Source organism: Ornithorhynchus anatinus, chromosome 18 (assembly GCF_004115215.2).
Source record: "Ornithorhynchus anatinus isolate Pmale09 chromosome 18, mOrnAna1.pri.v4, whole genome shotgun sequence".
Taxonomy (NCBI): Eukaryota; Metazoa; Chordata; class Mammalia; order Monotremata; family Ornithorhynchidae; genus Ornithorhynchus; species Ornithorhynchus anatinus.
Genome location: NC_041745.1, coordinates 36,331,224 through 36,359,202, shown reverse-complemented (window position 1 = coordinate 36,359,202; position 27,979 = coordinate 36,331,224). Strand labels below are relative to the sequence as shown.

Sequence of the window (27,979 nt, the reverse complement as noted above, 5' to 3'; positions counted from 1 at the left end):
GCTTCTCCCACTAATTGAATGATTAGGTTCTGCTGTTAAAAATCAGGTATGAAGAGTCCCTGATCACGTGACAGAGGCATCGGGACACTTTAAGGCATTTTATCAAATACCAATTGAAGGTCTGGATGGCAAAAAGGAGATGAAGGGGAAGTTACTTCATTAGAGAAAACCAGATGGGAGAGGAGGAGACTATTTAAAAATATAAAGGCCTGCCCCTGTTGCCCTTGCTTCTGGTGGGGCTGAGACCAAGATAGCAGCTCAGAATTTGCTCCTTTGGGGAAAAATATTTTAATTTTAAAAAACAACCACATACCTGTATGTAATAATCATGGTTCAAAACAGGGATCAGGGGGTGGGAACCTGCAGCTGGAGGTGGAAGTTAGGGAAAACAAAAGAAAAACAGTGTACAGCTTTAGAACTGCCTCTTCAGGATAAGGGTCCATTTCCGCTGTATCACACTGACCCTAGAAGCGGTATCAAAGCGGAAGCTGGCATATTTGAAAGGAACAGTCATTTTACATAAGCTCTCCAGCGGCCTAGAAGTTTATAGTCCTTTTTTTGGAAAGGGGAAAAAAATGAAAACAACCCAGAGAAAATACTCACTGACCAGGTAAGGGTTTCCAAAATCTCACAGTTTTTCCCTCAGAGGCTGCCTAGAATCTTAGCTGAGTTCTCAATCTACTAGAGATTAATGAAAATCAGCCTGTCTATTTATCTGGACAGTTTCGTGCTCGTTATTGGGTGTTTTTTTTAAAACCCCAAAGTGCAGAAGTAAGTTCCAAAATAAACATATAAGCTAGCACGTTCTCCACAATGGGAAGGATGCAGTCACTGCCCAGAAAGGAGCAGGAACGTTGCTATTTATCGTCTCTTCCGGGTGGCAAGTTCACGATGGAGAATATGTTGAGTAATGAGCTGGTTTGCCCAGCCGACTTAGAGTTTCGATTTTTGCAGCAATGCAGAGATTGGTATGCACTTCTTTGCAGTTGCAGTGTTTGACCGATGCATTTTTCTCTTCCGCCCCCCCCGCCACGCCGCCAAACTTCCCTGTCAAAATTGCCAGGGGTGGGAGCGGACTGTGATTTAGAGAACAAATCAGACCAGTAGGATATGTTTAACCTCCAATGAGGAGCCCGCTGGGAGAGTCTGCTCTTCCCTCTGTGCTGAAGAACCTCGGAATTGACCGCACACAGCTAGGAACCCACGGAACAGAGGAACCGCACTCAACACAGTCCCTGTCAAGGGCTTGAATCGGCTGCCCGTCAACGCTATGTCCTCCAGGCCCGAGCCTACCTTGCAAATGATGCGTCTGAGGCTGCAAGTGGGGCTTCTTTTTGGAGGTGCATTTGTCTTGGCTGCTGCTCCTGCTCTCTGCTGCTTTGGTCTGAGGCGGGTCGTCATTCGTGGTCAGATACTTGAGGAGCTCTGAGCAGGGGCGCCTTTGCGGCTTTTGCTGTTGACAAATGCTCTTCGCTTTATTGCTCCACGAATTCTCAGTCTTAAAAACAAGGAGTAATAAAAAAAAAGCTGAAATTAGTGAACTGAACCTTATCAGAATGGATATAGGTTTTCTGAAGAGATGAGATTTTCAATGAAGTGTTCAGCCTAAGTGTACTAGATCTATGAGCTGTGAATAATTGTTTGCAGAACAAGGAAGGAAAATTACATTTAAAATTCCTAAATGACATTTATGCAGCTTTTTATTTCATTTCTCCTACATTTCAATGTTCCTACTCAGCAACATGTAACTAACAAGACCCTACAGCGCCTTTACTGTGAACAAAAAAAATAAGCTGGTTTAAACCTTAATTTGCTGCTGATTGCTTGAGCCCAGTATTCACAACTCTCTTAAGTACCCCTAAACGCTCCATTTTCAGTTACAGTGAATGGAAAGACAAACATTGTTTAATACAGCCTGCTAACAGAATTATGTCATTGCCAGCATCCCATCCAATTAATGACTGCTCAGAACTCTTGCTGAGATTCCAATAGCATCTTTCTTGGGCTAGGCAGCTGGCAAAAGGGAAAACCAGCATCTTAAGAGTTACTCATAAACCACGTCAATCCCCCCACCAAATTTCTGTGCTTCGCTCACGCTACCTAGATTAATAGGGTGAGCAAAGGGTAACTGACAGTGAGCCTGCCAGTTAATTCGGCCAAGAGAGAAAGCACGAATGAACCAGTCAGCCTTTAAAGGAACTCTGGAGCCATTTTTCGGAACTAACTCACTATCGGTTCCCATATTTGAAGCAGTTGCAGGATGTAGGCAGACGAATGCATAGATCAACTGTTTACTCTGCTGCCGACAGCATAAAATGCTTGGTTACTTATTTTTTGCCTTATTACAAAGATTAAGTTTGTACCTTAACCACTGCAGGGATTGTTCTGATCCTGTGATTAGGGTTTGCATGGTTTTGTGTGCTGAGACCACAGCATTCATTATAACTTAGCTGAGTATTGGCTGGAGCCAGCAAGAGCTTCTTAAGCTATAAACATATCAAGGAAGGGGGAAAAGAAAGAAAAGTTATGCATCTTTAAGGATTAGAATAACTTATTGGAATTTTTTACATATTTACTTCAAATTAGCGACATCAATCTGAACAAGCGAAGCCCGGTAACACTGAGAGAATGGTATAGAAACCTCTTGAGTAGAAAAAGGGTTGATGTTGCCGAGAGAGAGCTTAAACGACCCAGGGAGAGACTCCAGAAGTACCAACCTTTCATTTTGTGACTGGGGGGTGGGATTTTAGCAGGAGCTGGGGACAGGGAAAGGAACAGCCTTCCAAGAGCTAAGACGTTAGAGAGCCACCACTTTGGGCCTTTTCATCCCTGCTTGGAAACTCTTAGAAGTTGCCTGAGACCTATGTTTGGAGCAAGTCCAGTTCGCATAGCTGTGGGGACTATCTCCCACCCCCCCCCCCCCAATCCCCCACATGACCCCAAGGGAAAGGGAACCTGAGAGGGAGTCAGAGGATGGAGATCATGGACTTGCTGCAGAGCAAAGGCAATGAGTCTCTTCTTAAGGAATCCCTTTCTGCTTCCACCCCCTCATCAGATTTTAGTCCACTGGGAATGAGGAGAGTTATCTCCCTGCCAATCGTGGGACAAAGGAGAACATATAAAAAAAAGAACACAAGATTAAACCAACAGCACAGGTTTAGTGAGTGGATCAAATACTGAATCAACAGTGTTCCCCAAATTGAAGTGTCACAGTGACGTCTAGGGTGGTGGTGGGGGGAACCCTAGAGTGCAGAAAATGGGGCATATACTAGCAGGGACAAGTGCTGCTAGGCCAAATGATGACACTGATAAAAATAACAGCACTATTATTAGTTATTGTTATTAATAATAATAATGGCAATAATAATAATAAAGGAATTAATTGTAAGATCATATCTAGCTAAACAAGGAGAGGAGGGGAGGGCCTCCCTCCTGACATCGGATGGAAAGGCTAATGACCCAGGCAGATATACAAGCATACACACAAGAAGGAATAAGGGAATTAAACACACATCCCAATTTGTCAAGCTGTCACCCTCTAAGATACTAAATCTCTGACTCAAATAAAGAAGTGTTTCTAATTTTCTTCAAAAACAGAGAAGCTTGGAACAATCACCATCAAGTAGTACATGTGTTTCGTTTTGTTTTTTTCCAGCTTCCGTCTAAATTAAAAGTCCAAACCAGATCATTCCTACATTATACCCATGCAGCCAGTAGTCAGTGACACCCCCAATTCCCGTTTAACAGTAGGAAGGGTTCTTACTAGAGACGGCTCTTCTGCCTCCTGAGTCGGAGGGGTGCCGTCAGGCATGGATGAAGGGCTAGAATCATTTTCGTTGGTCACATCTCCATCTGTCAGTGCATCAAATGAAGGCAATCCATCCTCGTCCACGGGGATACTGTCCAGTGTCTCTGTGAGGACTGCTAGCAAGTTTGCCTCATTCTCTTCATCTATCTTCTGCACAAAGAGAAAAAGGGAGGTATTGGGGGGTGGAGGGAAAGACTCATGATTAATCTGTGCTGAACTAAAATAACTTTAACTAAATGTGCCATGACTGTTTACGTGTCAATATAACCGGGCTTTGAAACCATTAGATGGAGCCCGTTTTGGGAGGGGTAGCCATCTTTGTCATTCAAGATGCAGTTCGCATTGTTTACCCCTCCTGGCTTCCTCCACAACCTTTAAAAAAAAATCTGTTCACAATGACATTAACAACTTGAGGTTAAATTACCCCGCACAGATTGTATTACAAAATGCACCTAAGCTGCTGACATCTAATGAAGCCAGCCCAGCCCGGCCTTGCCTTCACTGGCCCTGAGCTCTAGTTAATTGACCTGACAAAATTACAAGAATCACAGAATAAGACAGCTAATCAGAAAATCAAATTGTATTACTAGAGAAATTAAGCAGGTCTTTATCACGTCTGAATTCTATTTTCACGTTAAATATTGTCTCCCCTCACCCCTGAAAAAAATTCTTAAAACCAAAAGGCAAAAATTCTAGGTTTCCACCACTGTGCATTTAGAGAGCAAGGATAGTCACTTCACATTCATATTAAAGATTGGATTAGGGGCTTTTCCTTTTCCATTTCAATGAATTTATTGCCCACCAGTCTCTGAGGTTGACATTGTCAGTGAAATGTTTTGATTTCACAATGTGACAATTCTTCAAGGTAGAGCCTACTTTTGTGTACACGTTAATGAACTTCCCAACATGGGAAAAGCGGGTGGTATTTTTGTTAATCTAGAAGATTTCATGTTTTCAGTTTGTTTGCAATATCTTTACTTAGTCATTAACATTTGGACAATTCAGCTGAATATGAAAATAAAAACAACTCAGTATTTTGTTGCCTGAATAACTATAAGATATCACTTGTAGGCTGTGCTAGCGAATTTTAGAAAGATGCCATAGGTCATCTTAACTAGCACAGACCTCCCATCTGCTCTTCATTAGTTCAAGTGATTGGGCTACCACATCGGGACTGAAGCATGTTCAGTAACTGTTCAATTTAGATCTCACAGCACTCTGGAACTTGTAGAATAGATTTTACAAAATGCCAAGGACCAAAACCCACCCTTCTTCCCTTTGTTCTTCAATTGCTCCCATGGCAGACCAGAGAAAACAGTAAGGCTTATGAACTAGCAACAGTGTCCCAATTGCCCAGCTTTCAACAGAAAATAATCCAATAAAATAATCAAGTAATGTCAGACTTAACCCATTTAAATAACATCAACTTGTGAAAGAGTTTTTTCATGCTCAACTGATAAAAATAGAGAAAAGAGAGAGATTTAGAGAGAGATGAGAGATATCAGTTTATTGTGCTTATTGTTGCCAGATGAACATTAAAAATGATTCTGAAGTTTCAGGTCACTTTCCACTAAAGAATTACAAAGCATTTAGAAGGTTTTTAGTTTTACAAAGCATTTTTAAAGTACCAATATGGAGTTGTTCACTTAAACATAACTCCAATGAAACCAATGTATTTTAGTTATCCTGAAATTATTCAGATTCATTTAACCTGCTTAGAAAAGTCCCATGAGTACTGGAACATCATTTAAGGAAGAGAAAAATTTGATCTTCCAACTTCGTGTTTAGCTATTAAAAATTAATTTTATAAGCAGTCAAGCAGATTTTCTAAACTTTTATGATGGCCTATTCCACTGTAGTCCAAATAGCTGTAAGGGAATTTTTAATAATAATGACTAACAAATAAGTTATTTTGTTTACTACAAGGGGATTATGTTTATCATACTTTATTTTTACTATGTTTATGTTTGTGTTTACTTTGATGTGATGATGCTTCTCATACTTTATTTACATTATGAATGGCAGGGATTCTTCATTTTATTTTGTGAAAGAATATAAACAGTGGTTTACAAATAGAAAAAAATCAGTCAAGCAAATATGCCCAACTACATTTAAATGAACTAGTTGCCATGTACTCTTTGAATAAATCCTAGACACTACACCTGTACTACAATAACAGAAATATTGGGAATCACTAAGAGCATAACTCATTTTTAAAACTTGCCTTAAATGCTATTATTATCTCTCTTTTCATTGCTGGTGATGGTGACGAAGGTTGACTTTGTGAATTCTTCTATCACAATGTGGCTAAGTAATGTTGCTCTTGGAATAAGCAAGAAAAACTACAGTAGATTTTAAATATATCAAGGGTTACTACTGTAGATTTTAAATATTGTGAGTCTAAAAGAAAGCCTGATCTTTGCAGCTAACTCTTTCTTCTTAGTGGTTGCCGCAGACATTCAAGCGTACTGACATTTAAGAACAAAAAGTTGAGTGGACATGGGTTCTCATCATAGCAATTTCAATTAGTTTTGTACAAGTTTCAACAATCAAACTCCCCAGAGAAAGCAACGGATGTGACAAAGAGGACTCTGTTAAACAATTAATGTCTCTTTCCATTATTGCTTCGGTCCCAATTTACAGAGCAAATAAATCAAAGTCACCCCAGATGAAACACATTCTCCTGCTAACACATGTCTGTTCACAAACGACATGGCAGCAGGAGCACATTAGTCAGGAAATGACATTGCAAGATAACCTTTCAAAGGTCTAACTATGCTATTGTTCCTAATGATCTGAAATTACTGTTTTACTAGGATTATATTTATTAGATACAGAAAGGGGAGGTGGTTAGTCAAGGTGGGGGGAAAAGAGGGTATAGCAGATCAACCCTTAATTACTAAAGAACGGTTGAGCTCTTTTCTGGATCAGAAACACAAATGGATGCTCCTTGACAGCGATTGGGAGCAGCTATAAAACAGGCCAACACGCATTGTCCACATTTCAGTTTTGCTGTTTTGAAGGGGCAGTCCCCATCTGGATCCAACCTTCTGCCCAGCTAATGACCAAATTGAGTTAGACACTCTACTTGGTGTTTTCCTAAGAGCTGTCAGTGGTAACCTGAATGGAGAAAGGCAAAGTTGTTTGTGGTGTGAAAGAAGTATTTAAATGTGAGGCAGGAGGAAACGTGATTGTGATTTTTTCCGCCTCTTGTACGAGTGCAGTTTATCCTTGGTGTCTCCAAATTCTCACACTCACTTGATCCCTGTTGGATAAAAAAAATGATTTAATAGCCATTTAATCACAGCTTCATTATCTCAGCTCTCATATCGCGAATTAGGGCAAGAGGATACTGGCTTTCTCATTATAGAAATCATCAATATGGAGGGAACAGAATTCTTCTAATCAGCCTCGGGGTCTAGGTATATATGGTTTTCCAGAAGATCAGTCCAGGTGAAAGGGTCACACTTAACCTCTCTGGATTTCAATTTCCTCCTATATCAAATTCCAGGATAATGGTATCTGTCCAGTTCCTAGCTCAGAGGGCTTCTCTGGTGGTGATCGATAGACCTGAAGTTTTATAAAGGAATGAGACCCTTTTGAAGAAATGGGCTTATGACTCCAACTATGATACAACAATCAATTACATAAATGCAGTGTTGTGAATAAAGGATGAAGTGAGACTCTCTGTCTCCCCTCTCGACTGTAAGCTCACTGTGGATCTGTTAGATTGTTATACTGTACTGTCCCTAGCACTTAGTCCGGTGTTCTGTACACAGTAAGCGCTCAGTAAATATGACTGACTGTAAGTGTTAAAACATACCTTGGCCCAAATCATTCCATCAGAATGCATCTTGGGACATGCTGCCAGAACAGAGAGATGACCACATGGATTCTAGTTATTCTCTGCTCTCCCCTTCCTGGTCTCCCGTCCTTTACCTCCACCCACTGAATGGGATTTAGAGGAAACTCCCATCATCTTTGTCATTTGAGATGGGCTGCAGACATTATCACTGGTTCTTTTTTGCTTTCTACACTCCATTCTAGAACTTCTCAAATGTGGTGTGTCCCAGTACACGGACAGAGAGTACTTCATCAAAGGCTATGGGGTCAGTGCTGAGCACTTGACAGTGGCCTAGGCAAATTTTGTGGTCCATCAATTTTGTGGTGGGTCGACCACATGATGGATGAAAATGATTTGCAAGACTTGTCGACTGCCATTCAGCCCGTGCAAACCACAAGACATGTTGGGGAGTTGAAAATAACTCTGTTTTTCATTTCCCCCCCTGGGTATCCTTGGGAAAAGGAGAATGGGAGGAGACAGACAGAAAGCAGGTTGTTAAGCATCTCCTTGGGCTGCTACATATAAGTACTTATTTGGAATACTCCTTCAAGGAGAGGTAAAAGTCCCCGTGTACTTACTGCAGATGGTAAGTAATATTAAGAAAATCCCCTCTTAAAAATATAAATACATCACTCAGATTTATTTAGGTTGTCACATTGGTTGAGGGGTATTGCTAAAGTCACTGGGGTTGCCCTTGACGGTTTCAGTCCTTGTTGTAAGGTCGCTATGCAGGTAGGTGCAGGAGGACATACAACATGGCCCAGTGGATAAAGCCTGGGCCTGGATGTCAGAAAGACCAGAGTTCTAATCCCAGCTCCACCATCTATCTGCTGTGTGACCTTGGGCAAGTCACTTCACTTCTCTGGGCCTCAGTTACCTCATCTGTAAAATGACTGAGCCCCATGCAGATAAGGGACTGTGTCCAAACTGGTTAACTTTTCTCTACCTCAGAGCTTAGTTCAGTGCCTGGCCCATGCTAAGCACTTAACAAATATGATAATAATATGTATAAATATATAAAACTCCACAAAAAAACTCTCTGAAATTCAGCATTTTCCAAAATCAAATCCTTTCTTCAGGGGTTTAAAGGAATGCAGGGCAGGGATCATTTCCCTGCATTTATGGTCATGATCACTCAGCAAGGCAGTGGAACAGTTTGAGCCAAGAATGAGCAAAACCTGTCCCCAAACCTTACATAACCTTTACCCAGTAGCCCTGATTCCCCTGGCTGACGTCAACCTCTGCACGCGAATGTCCTACTTCTGTTTGTCGGGTTGATGTCACCCTTATCTTGGGCAAGGGTGAAAACGATTGGGTGTAAACAGCAGCGGGAGGAACTTCTGCAGACCCCACTGGATCTACGAACATTATCTGCAGGGTGCAAAAAATTGTTTGAGCAAATGATGGGGATCAAATATGATGCAACTTACCTTTTCAATCCCACTGCAAATCACAAATAAATCTCAATTCCCAGATGTGGATGTCAAGGAGGGTAAAGATTACACTCTTTTCCCAAACCTCTCTGGCTGCCACTGCCAGGAACCAAACACTGGGCTGAATGGACTATTGGCCCATCCTACTCTTGGCAATGCTTCTGATTCTTTTTGATTGAGGTTGGCAAGTATCTCCCACTGCCCCTCTTTGTGGCAAAAACAGTGGCAACTGAAATGCAGACTTTCCTTAGCTATTGATCCAATAGTACCTTCCCATTCTAAAGGCCAGATTCTTATCCTGGGTAGAAAAATACCCTTGGAGTTAAATGTTAGTTTGATGGGCCCCCTTGCTAATTAGCTTTCACTGAGCATACTCGTTGGCAAAAATGTATTTCCAAGACCAGTGACTAGCTGCAGATGGCATTTGTTTACCCAAGACCTTTGGCCTAGTCTTCTTTGGAGACACTGAGAGATGAGAAGTTCTAATATCCCCTTCCTCCATATTGAGTCCCCAGGTAGGATCTATTTTCACCACAAACTGTAAAACAGGAGTTTGTATGGTAGGTTCCAAAAAGTTCACGAGAGCCTTCTTTTTGGCTTCATACACACCTTCTTGTGGGAAACCTGAAATGCATATGCTTCATTCAGAAAGGCGACAATCAAAATTGGATCTGTACTTTTTGGAAGTTTGATATTCACCCCATCCTCAGCTCCACAGCACTTAAGTACATATCCAGAAATTCTTTATTTACATTAAGGTCTGTGTCTCCCTGTAGACTGTAAACTCACTGTGGGCAGGGAACATGTCTACCAATTCTGTTTGTATTGTACTCTCCCAAGCATTTAGTACAGTGCTCTGCACACAGTAAGCACTTGATAAATAACACGGATTGCATGACATTTTCATGCTAGGAGGAGTTTTCTATAAACCTTGAAGATACATTTGCTCATATTTAGAGTGAGTTGGCAGCTTTGGTAGTAAGAGATCTGGATGAAAAGGATAAATGGCACCACATTCTTTGCTTGAGATCCAGCCGGCAGGGTTCCAGAAAGTTCTGGATATCTGGACGCCTGCTAGATGGACTCATGTATTTTGGCTGAAGCCATCGGTTATTTCACTGAGGGAAGAGAGGGTGCCGGGCTTTTCTGAAGACTCCATCTAACATTAGTGGTAATATTTAATAAGCACACTCTGGGTTCACTGTACTAAGCACTTGGGAAGTACAAAACAAGCTAGTGACATAAACCCTGCCCACAAAAAGCTTCCACCCTAATGGAGGAAACCACCATAAAAGTACATTTACAAGCTGAGTAATTAAATGAGTGCATGTACAAATAAATAAACAAAATAAACAATAAACACATACATACATAAGTTCTGATGATGAGTGTAAGCAGTATGTATAAAAGGTAGAGGTGGCTAAAGGATTTATGAGGTGAGATTCATTCATTCAATCATATTTATTGAGCACTTATTGTGCGCAGAACACTGTACTAAGCACCTGGGACAGTACAATATAACAGTAAACAGACATATTCCCTGCCCACAGTGAGCTTTTGGGACTTAATCAGGGAAGGCATGTCAAAGAAGGGTGGGCTTTCAAGAGGACTTTGAATGTGGGGATGACCATGGTATGATGGATTTGTGAAAGGAAAGAGATCTTAGTCAGGGGAACGGTTTGAGAGAGGAGATGGAGGCAGGAGAGTAAAGAGTGAGGTACTGTCAAAAGAGCAGCCTGGGAAGTGTGAAGAAAGCAGAATGGGGGATCCACAGAATTTCAGGGAAGGGAGCCCTTTCAACCAGAGACGTGTAGCATGGAGCACACAGTCAATCCATTAATCAATGGTACTGTACTAAACACTTGGGAAAGTACAATAAAATAGAGTTGGAAGACACGATCCCTGCCCACAAGGAGTTTAGATCTACATTGCGGAAGGGCTTTTGGTCTGACCCGTTGGTCTCATTGGCTGCACCCAAAACTATTATTAAAATCTCACCACTGATGAACTTGGACAGATATATATGTATATAAAGAGAGCAAAACTATATCTGAGTTTCTATAATCTACTTCAGGACTTAGTACAATACCTGGCACATAGTGAGAACATAGCAAATATCCCAATTATTATTACTCATATTATCTTTCAAGAATAAACTGCTCATATTGTACAAATTTTGATGACCGCCAGGTTAGATTTCAGGAGAGCACTCTGGTGCTGGATGCTCTGAACCCCAAAGCCTGCAGCAACTGCCTCAACGGTGACTTGGATGAAAGGGACCTTGACGTCAGGCTTGCCGGGTTGGATTGTCTCATAACTTGAGTGAATTCTGGTTCCAACTCACACCTTGTCCCACTACCCACTCCATTCTACAGACTGTGTGTAGCCACAGGGTCACTACGTTGTTATAAACAATCTCCTTGATTGGTAGCCAGGGATGTGCAGGTTCTAGAATTTCACTTTCTTGGTCCCAAGTTCAGTGTTACCTGCCACAAAATCTACACTACTGTTTCATCTCTCTAACAGTATGATTTCATACTGCTGGGGATACACCTAAATTTTGCTCGCCTATTGATTTATTCCCATTGAATGATCACTAGGGATGAAGGAGACAGATCAGACCAATACCTTTAAAAAGAATAATGCCTGGCGGTGAAGTGATTCGGGGTCCATGTTTATGTTATTACAGAGGAGCAAATTGCAGGGGAGACATTAATCAATCAGTCATCAATCAATGGTATTTACTGAACACTTACTGTGTGCAGAGCACTGTAATTAGCACTTGGGAAAGTACACCACAATAGAGTTGGTAGACATGAACCCTGCCTGCAAGAAGCTTACAGTGGGAGACAGACATTACCCTAAATTACAGATAGGGAAAGTAGAGGAGTATAAGGATATGTACTTAATGCTGACGGGGTAGGGTGAGAATCAAAATGCTTAAGGGGTACTCAGCCAAGTTCATAGTCGACACAGAGGGGAAAGTAGATAGGGGAAATGAGACCTGTAGTTATAAAAATAATAATAATAATGTTGGTATTTGTTAAGCCCTTACTATGTGCAGAGCACTGTTCTAAGTGCTGGGATAGATACAGGGTAATCAGGTTGTCCCATGTGAGGCTCACAGTCTTAATCCCCATTTTACAGATGAGGTCACTGAGGCACAGAGAAGTTAAGTGACTTGCCCACAGTCACCCAGCTGACAAGTGGCAGAGCCAAGATTCGAACCCATAACCTCTGACTCCCAAGCCTGTGATTTTTCCACTGAGCCATGCTGCTTCCATGCTGCTATTAGTTTCCATTGCCAATGAAATCTTCTCTCAGGATAAAACATACCAAACTCCCACCCTCCTGGTCTTTCTTTTCAGGAGTCTGATCACTTAAATTGGGACACACCCTTTGGCATCCAACCACGTTGGCTTTTCTCTGAATCTATGGCAAATTGGCTTGGTAAAGGGAAATTCTAACCTTATAAAAAACTTCCCAATAACCTGGGAGAAAATAAATGGAAGGTTCAGGGCAGGGATAATATCATGGAAATGATACCAGTGTCAAGTCTATAATTCCCCCATCTTCCCATATTCAGTGTTGGATTACAAAATGTACCTGAAATCCATAATCTGCTCTCTACATCAGGAGGTACTTTAACCCCAGAGGAGTTCATTCATGTAGGATTGCACTTATACCAAAGAAGAAGTGGCATTAAAAAACACAAACATTTTCTAAAGAACTTTTCACAACTTTTATGAGTAGCTTTTATACCCCGAAATGGCCAAAATTCAGATTTCTTTGAAAATACGATACAACTTTCTAGAAAGAGATCATTAAATATTCTTTTAGAGATAGTCACATGTTTGACTGCTTCTAATGAATTGTCGCAGTTCAGAAGTTTCCATTACATTCTGACAATTAAGTTGCTAATAAACTGAGGAACTACTAATTGACTTATCAATCTCACAAACTCAGAATCCAGCTAGCAACCTAGAACACATTTTACATCATTTGACCAAAAATCATTCCCATTTGGCAAGCTATTAAATGATTAGATTGAATTTGTGGAAAATGCATATCTCTCCCACCCTTAACAGGAAGCTTTGAATGTGAACACGGGTGTACACACACACGTGTCGGGCAAGCACCCGCCCCTCAACCCCATACACGTATATGCTCACACACAAACCCAACACACACACACAAACACACAAGGGAGAGAGGACAAACTACCATGCTTCTGACTGTTAACAGACCCAATGATAAGACATTGTTATGCTGAAACTAGTGTACCGGCAGTGGACCCAATATCAAAAATTTATGGTAATTGAAACCACAGAATCTTTGGAAACGCAGTCAATTTGATTCAGTATCAAAAGGTCACTCTATTCAATTTATACTTGATGCTGAGCACAATATTGAGAAAACACCTGAAAGCAAATGATCTTATCAGTGGCCCGGGCCTCAACATTTACTGACTACATAAGGTAATTTGCTGATTACTAAATAAATGCATTACCTATGTTTTCTGCAGGACAGAGCTCACCAGAGGGATGTTTAAATTTGTAGAGAACTTGACATTGCAAAAGCATTTCAAACTATCTTATCATTACCATACTGACGGCATTGTAACAGGGCCGAACAGGCAGGCAAATATTTCCTGGTCTCTAGTGGAAGCTCCTTGTAGCCAGGGATCACGTCTACCAACTCTGTTGCATTGAACTCTCTTTAAGAGCTTAGTATGGTGCTCTGCACATAGTAAATGCTCAGCATATATCACTGACAGTTTGAGTTGTCCTTCTATACTAGTTCTCACCAGGGACGTTCGTAGCAACAGGCTTGTGTAACTGTGTGTGTGTGCTTATGTGTGCTTGTGTGCCTATGTTTGTGTTCTGCTATCTGCCTCAGCGGGAATATGTAGAGGATAAAGCGCATTACCTGATTTTATCTTATTTTAATCTTTTACATATATGTTACTGCTTCCCCCACTCAGTTTTCAATGCAGAATACCTTAATAGAATGCATCAAAGGGGCAAGGCATAGTCTTCCAAGGACACTGGATACTCCACCCCACCTCCACACTACTTATATAAATACTCTTCTATTCCACTATTTCTCTTATTCCTGATCTATTTTCATACCAGTCTCTATTGGTAGACTATAAACTCCTTGTGTGCCGGGATCACGACAATCAACTTTGTTGTACTGTCCTTCCCATGAAAGTACAGGATTCTGCACACAGTAAGTGCTCAATAAATACCCCTGATTGATTTACTGATCTTTGAAGCATATTTATAATGATTTCAATTCACTCGTGGTAACCCAGGCTTAAAAAGTATGCTTAGAGTTATCAATCTGTTAACGGGTCTCCTTGGATAAGGTGCATTTTTGAAAGACTTTTTCTGGGGGGCAAGATTTCTCAGGTCTGGAATCTCCCTGGGGCCTACCTAACCCTTAGCAACTATACAAGGCTTTGGGGGACTGTGTAGTAAAGGGGAATATTTCTAGTGCCACAGCCTGACCCCCGAGCCCACCCATCCACCTCAAACGACGTGATCGGCAGACTGAATTACTGACCCTTCCAGTCTCCACTCCTGGGCCGGTATTCCCAGAACCAGGCAGAAGTGATAGCAGGAGCAGTAATAATGATTATGGTATTTGTTAAGCATTTACTATGTGCCAGGCATTGTACAATAGTAATAATAGTAGACCGTGAGCTCGTTGTAGGCAGGGATTGATGCCATAATTATTCATAGTAATGAAGAACTGTTTGGAGGTTCCAGCACTCCAGGCAGCAGCTATCAAATAAGCCCAACTCCCAAGGCCCAACTCAAAAGATCCATATAACATAATAACAACAGTGGTATTTGTTAGTGCTTACCATGTGTCAAGCACTGTGTTGAGCACTGGAGTCGATACAATCAGATCATAAAGCATCTTTCTCACATGGGGTTCACAGTGCAAGGAGAGTGAGGCAGGCATTTGATCCCCATTTTACAGATGGGGAAACTGAGATAGAGAAAAGTTAAATGACTAACTCGAGGTCACGCAGAAGGCAAATGGCAGAGCCATATTCAATCCCATGTGTAAAATTATGGGTTTGAACAGATGATCACAAGTGAATTGATCCCAAGGCAGGCCTGAAATATTTCCACAGAGAATGCGGGTACACGGACCCCTCTTTTTTGGATTTAAAAGGAAGCAGGACATAGCTACCCTTTTAAGAAACATGAGGGAGGGAAATGAGAAAGGATTTGGTCCTGAAAGACATGGCCTATTTCAGCTCTTCATCAAAACCATTTCTTTCTAGGGACTTAGGGCTTTGTCAGAATGATTCCTGTCCCAGTCAGCTCACACTAGCACAGAGGTTCTCAGTGCAGGAAGTTGAGTTCTTAGAAACAACCACTGCAACAGGAGTAAAAAAAATCATAACAGTGGTATATAAAGTACTGTCCTAAGCACTGCAATAGATTTAATATAATCAGATTACATATTGTTCCTGCCTAACATGAGGCTCAAAGTCTAAGGGGGAGGGAGAACAGTTTCCCCATGTTACAAATGAGGACACTGAATCACAGAGAAGTTAAGTGACTCATCAAAGGTCGTACTGCAGACAATTGGTAGAACCTGAATTCAAACCCAGATCTTGTCTCCCATACCTCTGCTCTTTCCTCTAGGCCACGCAGCTTCTGAAAATACCGTTAGAAATGTGGAGAGAGCTTTATTTGACCCAAGTAAAGTTAAAACTGGTTACTAGCTTCATTTTGGTTTGATTCTCCTGAGGTGAGTTCTGTCATCATTCGATGAAATTATGGAGTGCCGACTATGCACTTGCATCATTCTAGGTGCTTGGGAGAAACTACTTTAGTTGAAAATATCTTTATGTTCATTTCCCCAGGTAAACTGTAAGGTCCTTGTGGATAGGGTACATGACTCAAGCAATAAGTACAGTGCATTTCATTCAATGTGCACTCCATAAATATTATACTTCTACCTCTTTTCTTCCTCCTCCTTCTTCTCCTCTTCTTTCTCCCCCTCCTCTTCCTCTTCCTCCTCCTATACTAGTAGTAGAAGAGGCAGTCCCCATATTCAAGAACCTTGCAATCTAGTTGGGGAGAAGAAAGTTGTAAGGAAGAAAATGTGAAATTTCACTTAATTCCGGTTCTTGTCCTTCTCTACGAAATGGAACTGGACCAAACGATTGCCGTTTATTATGCATAAAGAAGAAAATTCTATCTAAATTATGACAGTTATGAATTCAGTGTCTCTGATAATTGGCCCGGTGGACCAAGTCTCGTAAGCCTGGAGAAACTGCATGGCCTAGTGGATAAAGCATGGGCCTGGGGGGGGGGGGGGCGGTCAGAAGGACCTGGGTTCTAATTCAGGCTCTGCCACTCATCTGCCGTGTGACCTCAGACAAGTCATCTCACTTCCCTGTGCCTCAGTTCCCACATCTGTAAAATGGGGATGAAGACTGTGAGTCCTAGGTGGGACATGAACTATGCCCAATCTGATTAGTTTGTGTCTCTCCCAGTGATTAGTATAGTGCCTGGCACATAGTAAGCACTTAATATATACCATTAACAACAATGAATTATAAAGGAAGCTAAACTGGTTAAAAGAAAAAAGTAAGTGGGTTTTAACAGGACCTGACAAAGGACCCTGTCTCTAGGGGATACTTGACAAGTATGGATTCATGATGAAGATGACAAAATTAAAGTTTATAATCAAATTTAAAAAAGTAACCACACATCTTACAATATACCTTCTACCCAAACCCCCAAAGTAAAAAATGAGTGTGTCTATATCTCCTATCCACCTTGTATAATGTTAAAAAATGAAGATGAAAATTGGGTTTCAAAAACTCTGTTCATTATTAATGCTCTGGAAATGGTGATAAGGGATCTTTTTATCAGGGCTAATTATTTTTAACTAGATAACATTCCTTTGATCGAGGAATTCTTTTCTGCTATTCCCAAACAGGTCTATCCTGGGACTTGAACTTGCTGTTAAGCTACCCAGGTTTCCCTGAGTCCTGGAGCATAGATGTATCAGCACAATGTGAAAATATCTGGGCTTCCCATAAACTTTTATGGCAATTGATCGGGTTGCTGAGAATGTAGACAAGTTCCTGATGTGCTGTAACTGTGGCCTCAGAAGAGCAACTATGAAACTCAGTAACAATCACTTCCAAAAGGGAAGCAGTGTGGTCTAGTGGAAAGAGCATGGGCCTGGGAGTCAGAGGACCTGGGTTCTAATCCCATCTCTGTCACTTGCCTGCTGTGTGAGCTGGAGCAAATCACTTAACTTCTCTGTGCTTCAGTTAACTCATCTGAATAATGGAGATTAAATCCTACTCCCTTCTACTCAGAATGTGAGCCCCATATGGGAGGACACTGTGACCTGATTATCTTGTGTCTACCCCAGCATTTATATAGTGCTTGGCACATAGTAAATGCTTAATAAATACCATTATTATATTTTGAGGTGGCAAACAGATCTGTGCTCTACAGCACACTTTTAGTATGAATGCCAAGGAGCACAACTTGGGTAGCAATATATGCTTTATTGCTTCCTCCTCTCTTAATTTATATTTAGATTGCAAGCTTCTTGAAAGCAAGGGATCATGTCTATGCATTCTACGGTACTCTCCCAAGTGCTCAGTGTGGTGCTCTGTACACAGTAATGCACTCAATAAATGTGTTTGAGCCACTGATTGATGTTGGTTTATCGTTCTTCTAAACTGGAGGAAGACGGAAAGGAATGCAAAAGCCAGTTCAAATTCAAAGCAACAAAACATGAATGTCCCCTCTCTGGTACCAGGATGCCTTTGCATCTGAAATTTTTATAAATAACACTCGGCCTTCCTCTTCCTCCACTCCTGCCACTGAGTCCTAATAATGATAATAATAATTGTGGTATTTGTTAAGTGCTTACTATGTGCCAAGTAAGTGCTGGGGTGGATGAAGTAAATCGGGTTGGATGCAGTCCCTATCCCACATGGGGCTCACAGTCTCAGTCCCTATTTTACAGATGAGGTAACTGAGGCACAGAGAAGTAAACTGTCTTGCCCAAGATCACACAAGATCCTAGGGCACAGAAGCAGTGGCAGTGTTCTTCCTGATGTCTGGAAAAGTTGGGGTAGGGAACAGCATCCCTAACGTAAAGCCCTGCCCTCTGCAGATTGATGAGAGTCTTTTTGCTGATGACCAGATCTACAAACCCAGTTCCCTGTATGTTATTACAAAGCCATCACTTGCAGTGCACCTCTCAAGACAACTAAAGGATTCCAAAATTTGCAGTTCAGATGAACAACAGAATTGACCTGTTACCTCAAAACTTTCCCTGCCGGTATAGTCCACTATATTACTGACTGATCGATTGATTGATTATCAGTGTTTCTTGGTGCCAGTTATTATGTGACCAACGGTTCTTACCTCAGGGATATCAAATTATTTATTGGGGGCCCTTAACTTTATGCAGTATCTTGATTCCTCAATTATTCGGTGCTAAGACATGAGACCAGAATCGGAAAAAGGAGTGGCTTAAAAGGGTCAGACTTTAAAAAAAAAGTACATGGAATATTTAGCAAGAACTCTCTCCCCTGAGCTTTGCTTTAGTGTAAACCCCTTCTGCCTGTCTCCCATTCCTCTGGAACTCGGGCATTAAACATCATCAGCAAAATACGGTTCACCAAACATGTCAAATGTTTTCCTGGTTTCCCCCCTTCTAGCTGCATTAGAGAAACCCTCCTACATTACACAGAGCTACTGGGTCTGCAGAAAAATCCCACGGGAAGGGGACTTCTTCTTTTCAAAGACTACATTTCTTTATAGAGATTAAATATACTTCTCCTTCTAGCATTGTCTTTTAAAATTATGTGCTCTTGATGGCTCCTCAAACAAGTGGCTTTTTCATTTTCCCTTGGCCATAAAGCTTACAGACTTATTGATGCTCTAAACATATCAACATAAATAGAGGCAGTGAGAGCTGGTTATTTCCCATATCCGTCCCTGCCTCTCACACTGCCGGAGACCCTAGGACAAGATGAACTCAGAGAGAGGCAGTTATACCAGTTAGTGAGGAAGGACAGCAGCAAAAACAGCTGTGCTTGTTTTACAAAAAAGTCTCTTGAAACATTCCTTCTGCAGGGCGTGTCTGCTCATATGGCTTAGGTAGGTGAGAGAAATGCCTTTTGTTCTACAAAGTTGACTTTTAGTTTGAGGAGCTCATTAGGACTTCCTTCTCCTGGGGAAAGCAACCTAAACCAAGTACCTCCTGAGATAGCTGGATAAATTGAGTCTCCAGAAGGCCTGGTAACTTGGACTCCAATCATTAATCAATCTACCAAGGATATTTATTGAGTGCTTACTGGGGGCACTCAGTACTGAACATTTGAGAGAGTACAAAATAACAAAGTTGGTAGACACATTCCCTATTCCAAGAATCTTACTGTTTAAATGAGGAGCTTATACCCAAGGGATAACCTTATTTACTAGTGCATGGGTTTGACGATGATCAACCGGTGAAGCCACTCAGAGCAAAGAACTAAAGAACAGTCTTTATTAAGCATCCAATGTGGGCCAAGCAATATACTAGGCAACAGGATGGGGCTGCCCAGTGGTGTTTATAGAGTAATGAGGCAAAAACCATTCAGAGTACTAGAGAATGGATGGAGATTCAATATTGTACTTTGTATTCTGCCATTCTCAGGGGTGGTCCGGTTTAGAGTGGGTGTGGGATCTCCGAAGCATTTTAGAAACCTCTTGCCCATTTCCAAAACTCAGCACTTGATCTCACCGCTCCCTAATCCTCTCCTCCTCCTTCTTCTTGTCTTCCCTTACTGGGGACACAATTGCTTTCCTGCCCTTTATAAAAGGCATATTTAAGTTTGCATCAGCATCTTATAGAAGTTGAACAGCTGGTTTGAAGAATCCTGGTTTATTTGGCTGTCTCCCTTGGTGATTGACCACAAGGAACCCAGCTATCCCATGAGACAATTTCCCCACCAAATTGGGCCAGAAATATGACAGTCAAAGAACTCGAGTCTCCCGTTTTACTAAAGAGTACTCCAGGAATCCCCACCTCTCCTTCCTCCCCTGCCATGAAAATGGAGTTAAAGTGCATGGGTAGGCTGGTCAGTCATCTAGTTTTGTATTGCACAGTCCAGTTTCCAGATAGTAGTATTAAAGAAGTCATACTTATTGAATGCCCATTGGGTGCAATGCACCATACTAAATGCTTAGGAAGTACAAAATAAGCAAGGGACAGATTCTCTGTCCACAAGGAGCTTACACTCTCATGTGGCAGATAGACATAAAAATATTTACAAGCAGAATAATCACCTAGTGAGCCACTGTCAGAATCTGTCTCTCGGTATTCGCGGTCTGTCTGTTGGTATGGATTGGGCACCTGATGCATTTATGTCTGGCGTTTTTATCTTAAGGTCCAGCTGCCCTCTGCCATGTCTCCTGCTGCTGAGTTCTATGACTTGAATATGGACCCAGTATTCGTATGAACCTGCGAGAGGAATGCAAAGGGTCTGGAGCAAGTGTGTGTGTGTGTGTGTGTGTTCATGTGTAAATAATAATGATGGTGATGATAATTGTAGTATTCATACCTACCCAAAGCACTGTACTAAGTTTGGGGGTAAATACAAGATAACCAGGTCCCACATGGGGCTCGCAATCTAAGTAGGAGGGAAAACAGGCACTGAATCTCCATTTTTTAGATGAGAGAATTTAGGCAAAGATGAGTTATGTGACTTGCCCAGGTTCACTTAACAGGCACTTGGCAAAGCTGGGATTAGAACCCAGGTCCTCTGACTCCCAGCCCTGTGCTCTTTCCATTAGTCCACACTGTTTCTCTGCAAGTACACTTGTATGTGTGTGTATGTGTGATGGGGAGGGGAGAGTTGTGAGGGGGCAGCTAGGGGTCCCCCCAGGAGAAATGTGCTACACCCAAGTGACTCCAGACAGAATTCCACAAAACGGTGCATATGATTTCAGCACATTACCCTGTATGTCCAGTGTAAAAGCACGTAGCATCATTGCATCTCAAATCCCACAAGTGCCCCCCCCCCCCCCGCCGTTGGTGGCTTGATTTGCCTTCTGCAACAGAAAAGAGCTACATATTTGAGGAAAACTATTCTTAGTGAAGTTGGGGCTGTGGGTGAACAGAACTGAGAGACCGGAAAGAAGCATTCTGGATGAAGGTAGTGGAGTGAAAGATGGTAAGCTTCCCCACTAGACCATAAGCTTCTTGAGAGCAGGTATCACATCTACTAACTCTCTCGTACATTCCCGAGCACTCAAGAAATACAACGGAGTGGGATAGGAAGAGGTGAGTAAGTGAAGAATAAGTGCATGTTCAATACCTTGTTTATCTGCTGGTCCTAGTCAAAGCAACTATATTTCAATCACTCTCGCTTAGCCAGGGTCGCCAGAAGCACAAATGGAAGAGCATCAGTGCAAACACCAAGAATGGCAGCTGAACCTAAAACATTCATCTTCAGAGAACTAATGTCAATGGGTTTACCCTAATGCCTTACCTGACTTTTCACCAAAAGCAGAGCATAACCATGACCTCTAACACCAAATATTTCAAACAGAGGGCAAGGCATTCATAACAAGGCTTTCTCAGTCTTTTGCAGTGGGAGTGGTTGGAAGAACCTAATGTTTAGACAGCAATAAAACATTGTTTTGTAAACCTAACAAGAAATGCAAAGTGGGAACCACTTTATCTTATAAATCAATGCACAAAACATGTATTATTTGAAGCAAAGAAAAAGCAATCTGAAATGGAAAATTTGACCTAACCAAAGCTTTGGAAACAATCAGCAAATCTGAGCCCTGTAATTCCATAAGTATAGTTGCTCAGGTAGACTTTCCAGGACCTTAAGATTATCCCATATCATTAGTCCACATCACTCTGGGAGTTCACGGAAGTATTTATTGCATCTCAGATGAAAAATGCTTCACCACCATGAAAGGTGGTAAAGCTATGACACAGGTCTCCTAATCAACAAAACTATTTTAATCCAGGATGCAATTAGGAATTTCAAAGCCAAGGTAGGATTAAGGAGGCAAATGATCATTTCTTGAAGTTCACTTTCAGACAATTACATAGAAGGTGCATGAGAAGCAGTGTGGTCTAGTGGAAAGAGCATGGGCCTGGGAGTCAGGAGACCTGGGTTCTAATTCCAGCTCTGCCAATTGCCCTCTGTGTGACCCTGGGCACGTCACTTAACTTCTTAGTGCCTCAGCTGCCTCATCTCTTAAATGGGGATTGAATTCCTGTTCTCCTTCCATCTTGGATTGTGAACCTCAGGTGGGACAGGGACAGTGTCCTCCTGACTTACTTCTTTCTGCCCTAGCTCTTACTACAGTGCTGGACATTTAGTAAGCACTTAACAAATACACTTATATACATATAATATGAATATATATATATATATAAACATAAAGCTGTACTTCATTTTGGAAGATAATATTCTATCCATCCACACAAGTGAGATGAATAAAAGACCACCATTTCCTGACACCATTGTTTTCCCAAAGATCTATAGGTGGATTCTTGGTGGACCAAGGGTTTCTCCTATATAAGACTGGTTTGTTTTCAGTCCTTCTTGGTATCAAAATCACGACCATGTCTTAGCTCCAGGAGGGAAATTCTCTCTCAACTGCAAGACTATAAGGCTCCTGACTTACTCAATCGGGCTGTCTCAGTACAATGTTCTGCATCCAGTGGGTGCTCCATAAATACTCTCAAAGATTGTTTGATGTCCACTAGACTATCTGTCTCTGCAATGGTCAAGGTTAGCATTTAACCTTTCACAAATTCACCATCAAGTTCACAATCAAGTTGTTGGCAGAGCTCCCAACATTTCTCCCTCAGGCACACAGAGATGTCAGAAGGGAATGGAATGGCAGGATAGAACTTTGGATTGGGCAGGAACACAGGCAGTTTGTCCTTTGCAGAATCATTCTGCTTCCTTATTCCAATAGGGAATTATTGAGGAGGAGGAGAAGGAGTAGTGTTAGGGTTAGAAGCGAAGGATTTAAACATTAACTGCAATATGTTACCGGTTAATCTAGTTAGGGTATACACCCGATTCCCAGAGATATGCTTCCTCTTAGACAACCCTTCTTAACTTAAACTTAAACTCTTCCTCTTACCCTTATTGAGTCTTAGCCAATTAGTCAACAGTAATAATGGAGTGACCTCAGGGGGTGATACACTAGATCAGACATTTGGGGACAAATATCACAGATTATTATTATTATTATTATTATTATTCATTAATGGAATTTTTTAAGCACTTACAATGTACAAAGCACTGTACTAAACCTTGGCTAAGCAGATCAGACCCAAACTCTACCCCTCATGGAGCTCACACTAAGATGGAGGAGGAACAGGTATTTTAATTCTATTTTATGTAAAATGACTTGCCTAAGGTTACACAGCAGGCAAGTGGTGGAACCGGGATAAGAACCCAAGTTCTCTGACTCCCAACCCCGTGTCCTTTCCATTAGGCCAAGCTACTTCCCCCAGAATCCAGACAGGAATTAGTCTAGTTTCTGGTCATCTGATTTCTGTCCCTGGAGTATCTGCCAACTTAATAGAGACCAGCAATCAATTTTAATAAGAAAATACTAGTTTAATCATTGTTAGAGGTAAGAATTCTTCAGAGATTTAGTCAGTAGTTTGGCAGAAAAACTAGGATAACCTTCCTACAGAAACTGAGCATTGAGCTGCATTTTCAAGGTAGAAAGATATGGCAAAGAAGATAGGGAGACAGTGTGGCCTAGTGGAAACAGCATGACCGAGAGTCAAGAGATTTAGGTTCATGTCACCTCTGCCACTGATATATACATGGGAGCTTGGGCAAATCACTTCATCTCTCTGGGCCTCAGTTTCCTCATCTGTAAAATGGGGATAAGGTGTATTATGGGGCAGAAACTGTGTCTGATCTCATAAGATGTACTGTGGGCAGTAACTGTGTCTGAACTTTATAACTACCTAGCTCTGAGCTCATAGTAAGTGCTTGAAAAATGCCACAGTTATTATTATATGGTGGCTTTAAAATCCTTGGGTAACTTGAACCAAGAGAGAAAGAACTGAATGAGGAAGGAAGAAAGCAAAAGATAGTAACCTGTTGTAACAGAGACAAAAGCAGACAAGAGACCACCAAGGCAAGCATTTGAAGTTTGTTTTAGATCCAGAGGCGCCCGGAAAGCCTTTAGAGATCTGTGGGTAGTGGAGTGATATGCTGGAAGCTGTGAGGCTGGAAAGTGATTCTGGCACCAACAGTCCCCCGTGGCTTGGAGCAAACGGAGGCTGAAGGCCAGCAAGAAACCACCAAAGTCCAGACCGGATCTACAGCAGACACAGACAGAAGATGAGGCGGAGAGACCAGAGAAATGATAATGCTGGCGTTACGTTGCAGAGAAGGAAGCAGTTGAGGACCAGAAGTATAGAGATTATCCTGAAGTTTCAACCTCAGGACTATCATTGCTAAGCAGTTGCTATGGATGTCTGGGATTGCACGTACAAGGCAGCAGGGAACCCTTTGCCCAGTCAGCCTCATGCTAAAGATTAACATGAAGACTGAAGAAGATCAAAGATCACACACCACCCTCCTGCAGCCCAGAAACCTTCCGCCCAGCCAAAATAGCCCCAGCATTCTGTCCACCATGCCCTAGAGGATGAGAAACCAATAGATCAAAGACCCAAAGCCCTGACATCTTTTCAAAAGTAGTAGTAATATGTACAGTGTCTGGAAAATAGTAAGTGCTTAACAAATAACACTTTTAAAAAATTATGACTCACTATTTCTTTTGTTCACTATACCACTCCAACACAGATCTTTGTTATACGGCAGTGGAATCAGGGGGCCCACATATCCAGTCCGTCACCAAATCCTTCACAACAGGTTGGTGAGGTTGTGTCTCACCTTCACAACATTGCTAAAATTCGCCCTTTCCTTTCCATCCAAACTCCTACCGTGTTAATACAATCACTCATCCTATCCTAGATTACTGCATCAGCCTCCTTTCTGACCTCACAACCTCCTGCCTCTCCCCATTCCAGTCCATACTTCACTCTGCTACCCAGATTATCTTTCTTCAGAAACGTTCAGGACACGTCACCCCCCTCCTCAAAAATCTCCAGTAGTTGCCTATCCATCTCCATATCAAACAAAAACTCTTCATTATTGACTTTAAAGCAATTCATCACTTCGCCCTCTCCCACCTCACCTTGCTTCTCTCCTTCTACAACCCAGCCCACACACTTCTCTCCTCTGGTGCTGACCTTCTCACTGTACCTCGATCTAGCCCGTCTTGCCGCTGACCCGGGGCCACATCCTCCCCCTGGTCTGGAATGGACTCCCTCCTCAAATCCGCCAATTACTCTCCCTCACTCCAAAGTCTTACTGAAAGCACATCTCCTCCAAGAGGCCTTCCCAGACTAAGCCCCACTTTTCCTCATCTCCCACTCCCTTCTGCGTCACCCTGACTTGCTCCCGTTGCTCTTCTCTCCTCTCCCCTCCACAGCACTTACGTAGATATCTGCATTTTTATTTATTTATATTGATGTTATTTATTTGTATAGATGTCTGTCTCCTCCCAACTACACTGTGAGCTCAATCTGGCAGGGACTGTCTCTATTGCTGTATTGTACTTTCCCAAGCACTTAGTATGCATTAGCACTCAATAAATACGATTGAATGAATGAATGAGTACGAGGGAGGGCAAGGCCTTTGTACTCACTCCCTCTGTCCTTTTGGGAGGCCAGGCTTAGCCTTATTGCCATGGAAACACCAAAACACGCCTTACCATTTTATAATCTATTTTATAATCTATCACTCTATCTATATGATTACACAAGCAAGAGAGCAAAACCAGAAAATGAAAAAGTTAGAATACCACATGGACCTGTTATTCCATGAAAAAGGGGGAAAAAGGGTGGAATGATCCATTGGGTGTTTTTAAAATGCATTCTCTTTGCTTTTTTCTATAAAATTATAGACTGCAAAGTCCCTGAGCTGAAAGCCTTGAGAAAATTTTCATTTTGCATGGTGCAGCTTTCTTTCCTTGAAAAAATAAAATAAAATAAAACAAAAAAGCCAAAAAACCTGGAAATGTTTTTTTTCTTCTCATACACATTAATAATGAGAGCTTCAACTGTAAAGATTTGGTTTCACTGAAGGTAATGGAGTAATGTTTATTTCCATTAGACTGGGTCTATAAAATCCTCTTTTTATATCCATGCTCCCACAGTTTCAAAACAGCAAAGCCTGACATCCTGGTCTCTGACAAGCAACACTTAATATTGGGATGTTTCAAAAATCTATATGAAGAAAGCTCTTAATACAAGATAGGCTGAACATTTTCCCCACAAATGGTTTGTTTTAGCTATCTCTCTTCCTCGTGGACGACGGAAATCAGACAGTTTATTGGCTTAGCTTGTTACGCCAGGTTAAAAGGATGCAGTGTTGAAAGGCTCTTACAGAAGCTTACCCTTGGACTAAAAATAGCCAGCACTAGAGAATTATCTTAAATATGACCAAACTTGTTCTGCCCTGTGAATGCAGATAACTGTAATATGTTTCCAATTTTGGTCATTTTAGAGCTTTTTAAAAAGTTCCGTCTGCTTCAGCTGACTAATTGCTTTCCAATTCTATTTGTCACTTTTGGTCTCAGAGATATAGTTTGGACTGGTGGGGTAGGGGTGGAAGGGACTTCACCTGCAAATCCTCCTTACTTAGGACAGGTATTTTTACTAAAATCTAATGAGCTGTTGAATTCAGAGTTGAACAGAGAAAAATATTCCTTCTGCCTGTAAACGTCTAACTCCATCAAAGAAGCAGGGAGCAAATCATCCATCTCTCATCTCTCTATCCCTTTTTTCTTTTCCTTTTTTTCCCAAAAGGAAAAGAACAAGGACACCTAACTGCATTTTCTCAATAAATTAGAGGTAGTGTGCAATTTCCTATGTTTGAAGAACTGACAGAAAGGAGCTCCACCAATCTCTGTCTACTGGGCAAAGTGACCAAATCAACTTGAAAGCACAGATGGAATAACCTGATTCCTTGTCCATACTAACAGAAACCAAAGCTCCAGTAAGATTTTTTAAAATGTGATTATAGCACATAAAGCAGCAAGAGGTGGGAAGACCTTGTCACAGAAATTCTTCTGCAGCTCTTCTGCTTCTCTGTCTCAGGACCCGTCTTTGCTGTCGGCGATCCGGGGGAGAGAATAGTCAAGGAAGTTTACCAACACATGAAACACTCACAGGTACTTTTATCTGTTAACCTGTTCTTGTCCTATTCACACACACCTTCAATGTCCAACCCTGGAGCTTCACACTTACAAGATACGGCAGCGGTGGTTTAGCTGCTAAAATTATTGAACCAAATTAAACCTCATCAATCAACTCATTTTTTATAATGGCTCGACATCATTACTATGATTTGCAGAGAAAATGTGTGTTTTGCACCACTTAAAATTATGACTATGTTGAATGGGTCCGTGTGTTAGGAATGGTGGGAACACAAATTCTGCTCCTCTAACCACTGCTCTCTACTGACATTTGTTTTTATTTCAGGTCCTGCGTGTTTGTCCTTTATGTCGTTCAGTGTTTCACTGCTCCTGATATGTCTTTCTCCAGCTCTTCTCTACCTTCTAGATTCATAGATTGTGAGCCCCTCAAGGCACAGGTTCCATGTCTAATTAATGTTGGTATTTGTTAAGAACTTACTATGTGCAGAGCACTGTTCTAAGCACTGGGGTGGATACAGGGTAATCAGATTGTCCCATGTGAGCCTCACAGTCTTAATCCCCATTTTACAGATGAGGTAACTGAGGCACAGAGAAGTTAAGTGAATTGCCCAAAGTCACA

At 41.6% G+C, this 27,979-nt stretch overlaps 1 protein-coding gene across 3 annotated transcripts in view; it reads right to left on the bottom strand.

Moving 5' to 3' along the window:
* The window catches only part of PPARGC1A (PPARG coactivator 1 alpha), a 526,318-nt gene that overhangs the window by 30,526 nt on the left and 467,813 nt on the right, over window positions 1-27,979 (bottom strand). For all 3 annotated transcript variants that reach the window (XM_029083446.1, XM_029083445.2, XM_001514349.5), the window contains 3 exons: window positions 3,764-3,958; window positions 2,364-2,486; window positions 1,294-1,498 (listed from right to left, as the gene is read on the bottom strand). In XM_029083446.1, coding sequence (XP_028939279.1) covers window positions 1,294-1,498; window positions 2,364-2,486; window positions 3,764-3,958 — 523 coding nt within the window. The remainder of the gene's footprint in view (window positions 1-1,293; window positions 1,499-2,363; window positions 2,487-3,763; window positions 3,959-27,979) is intronic.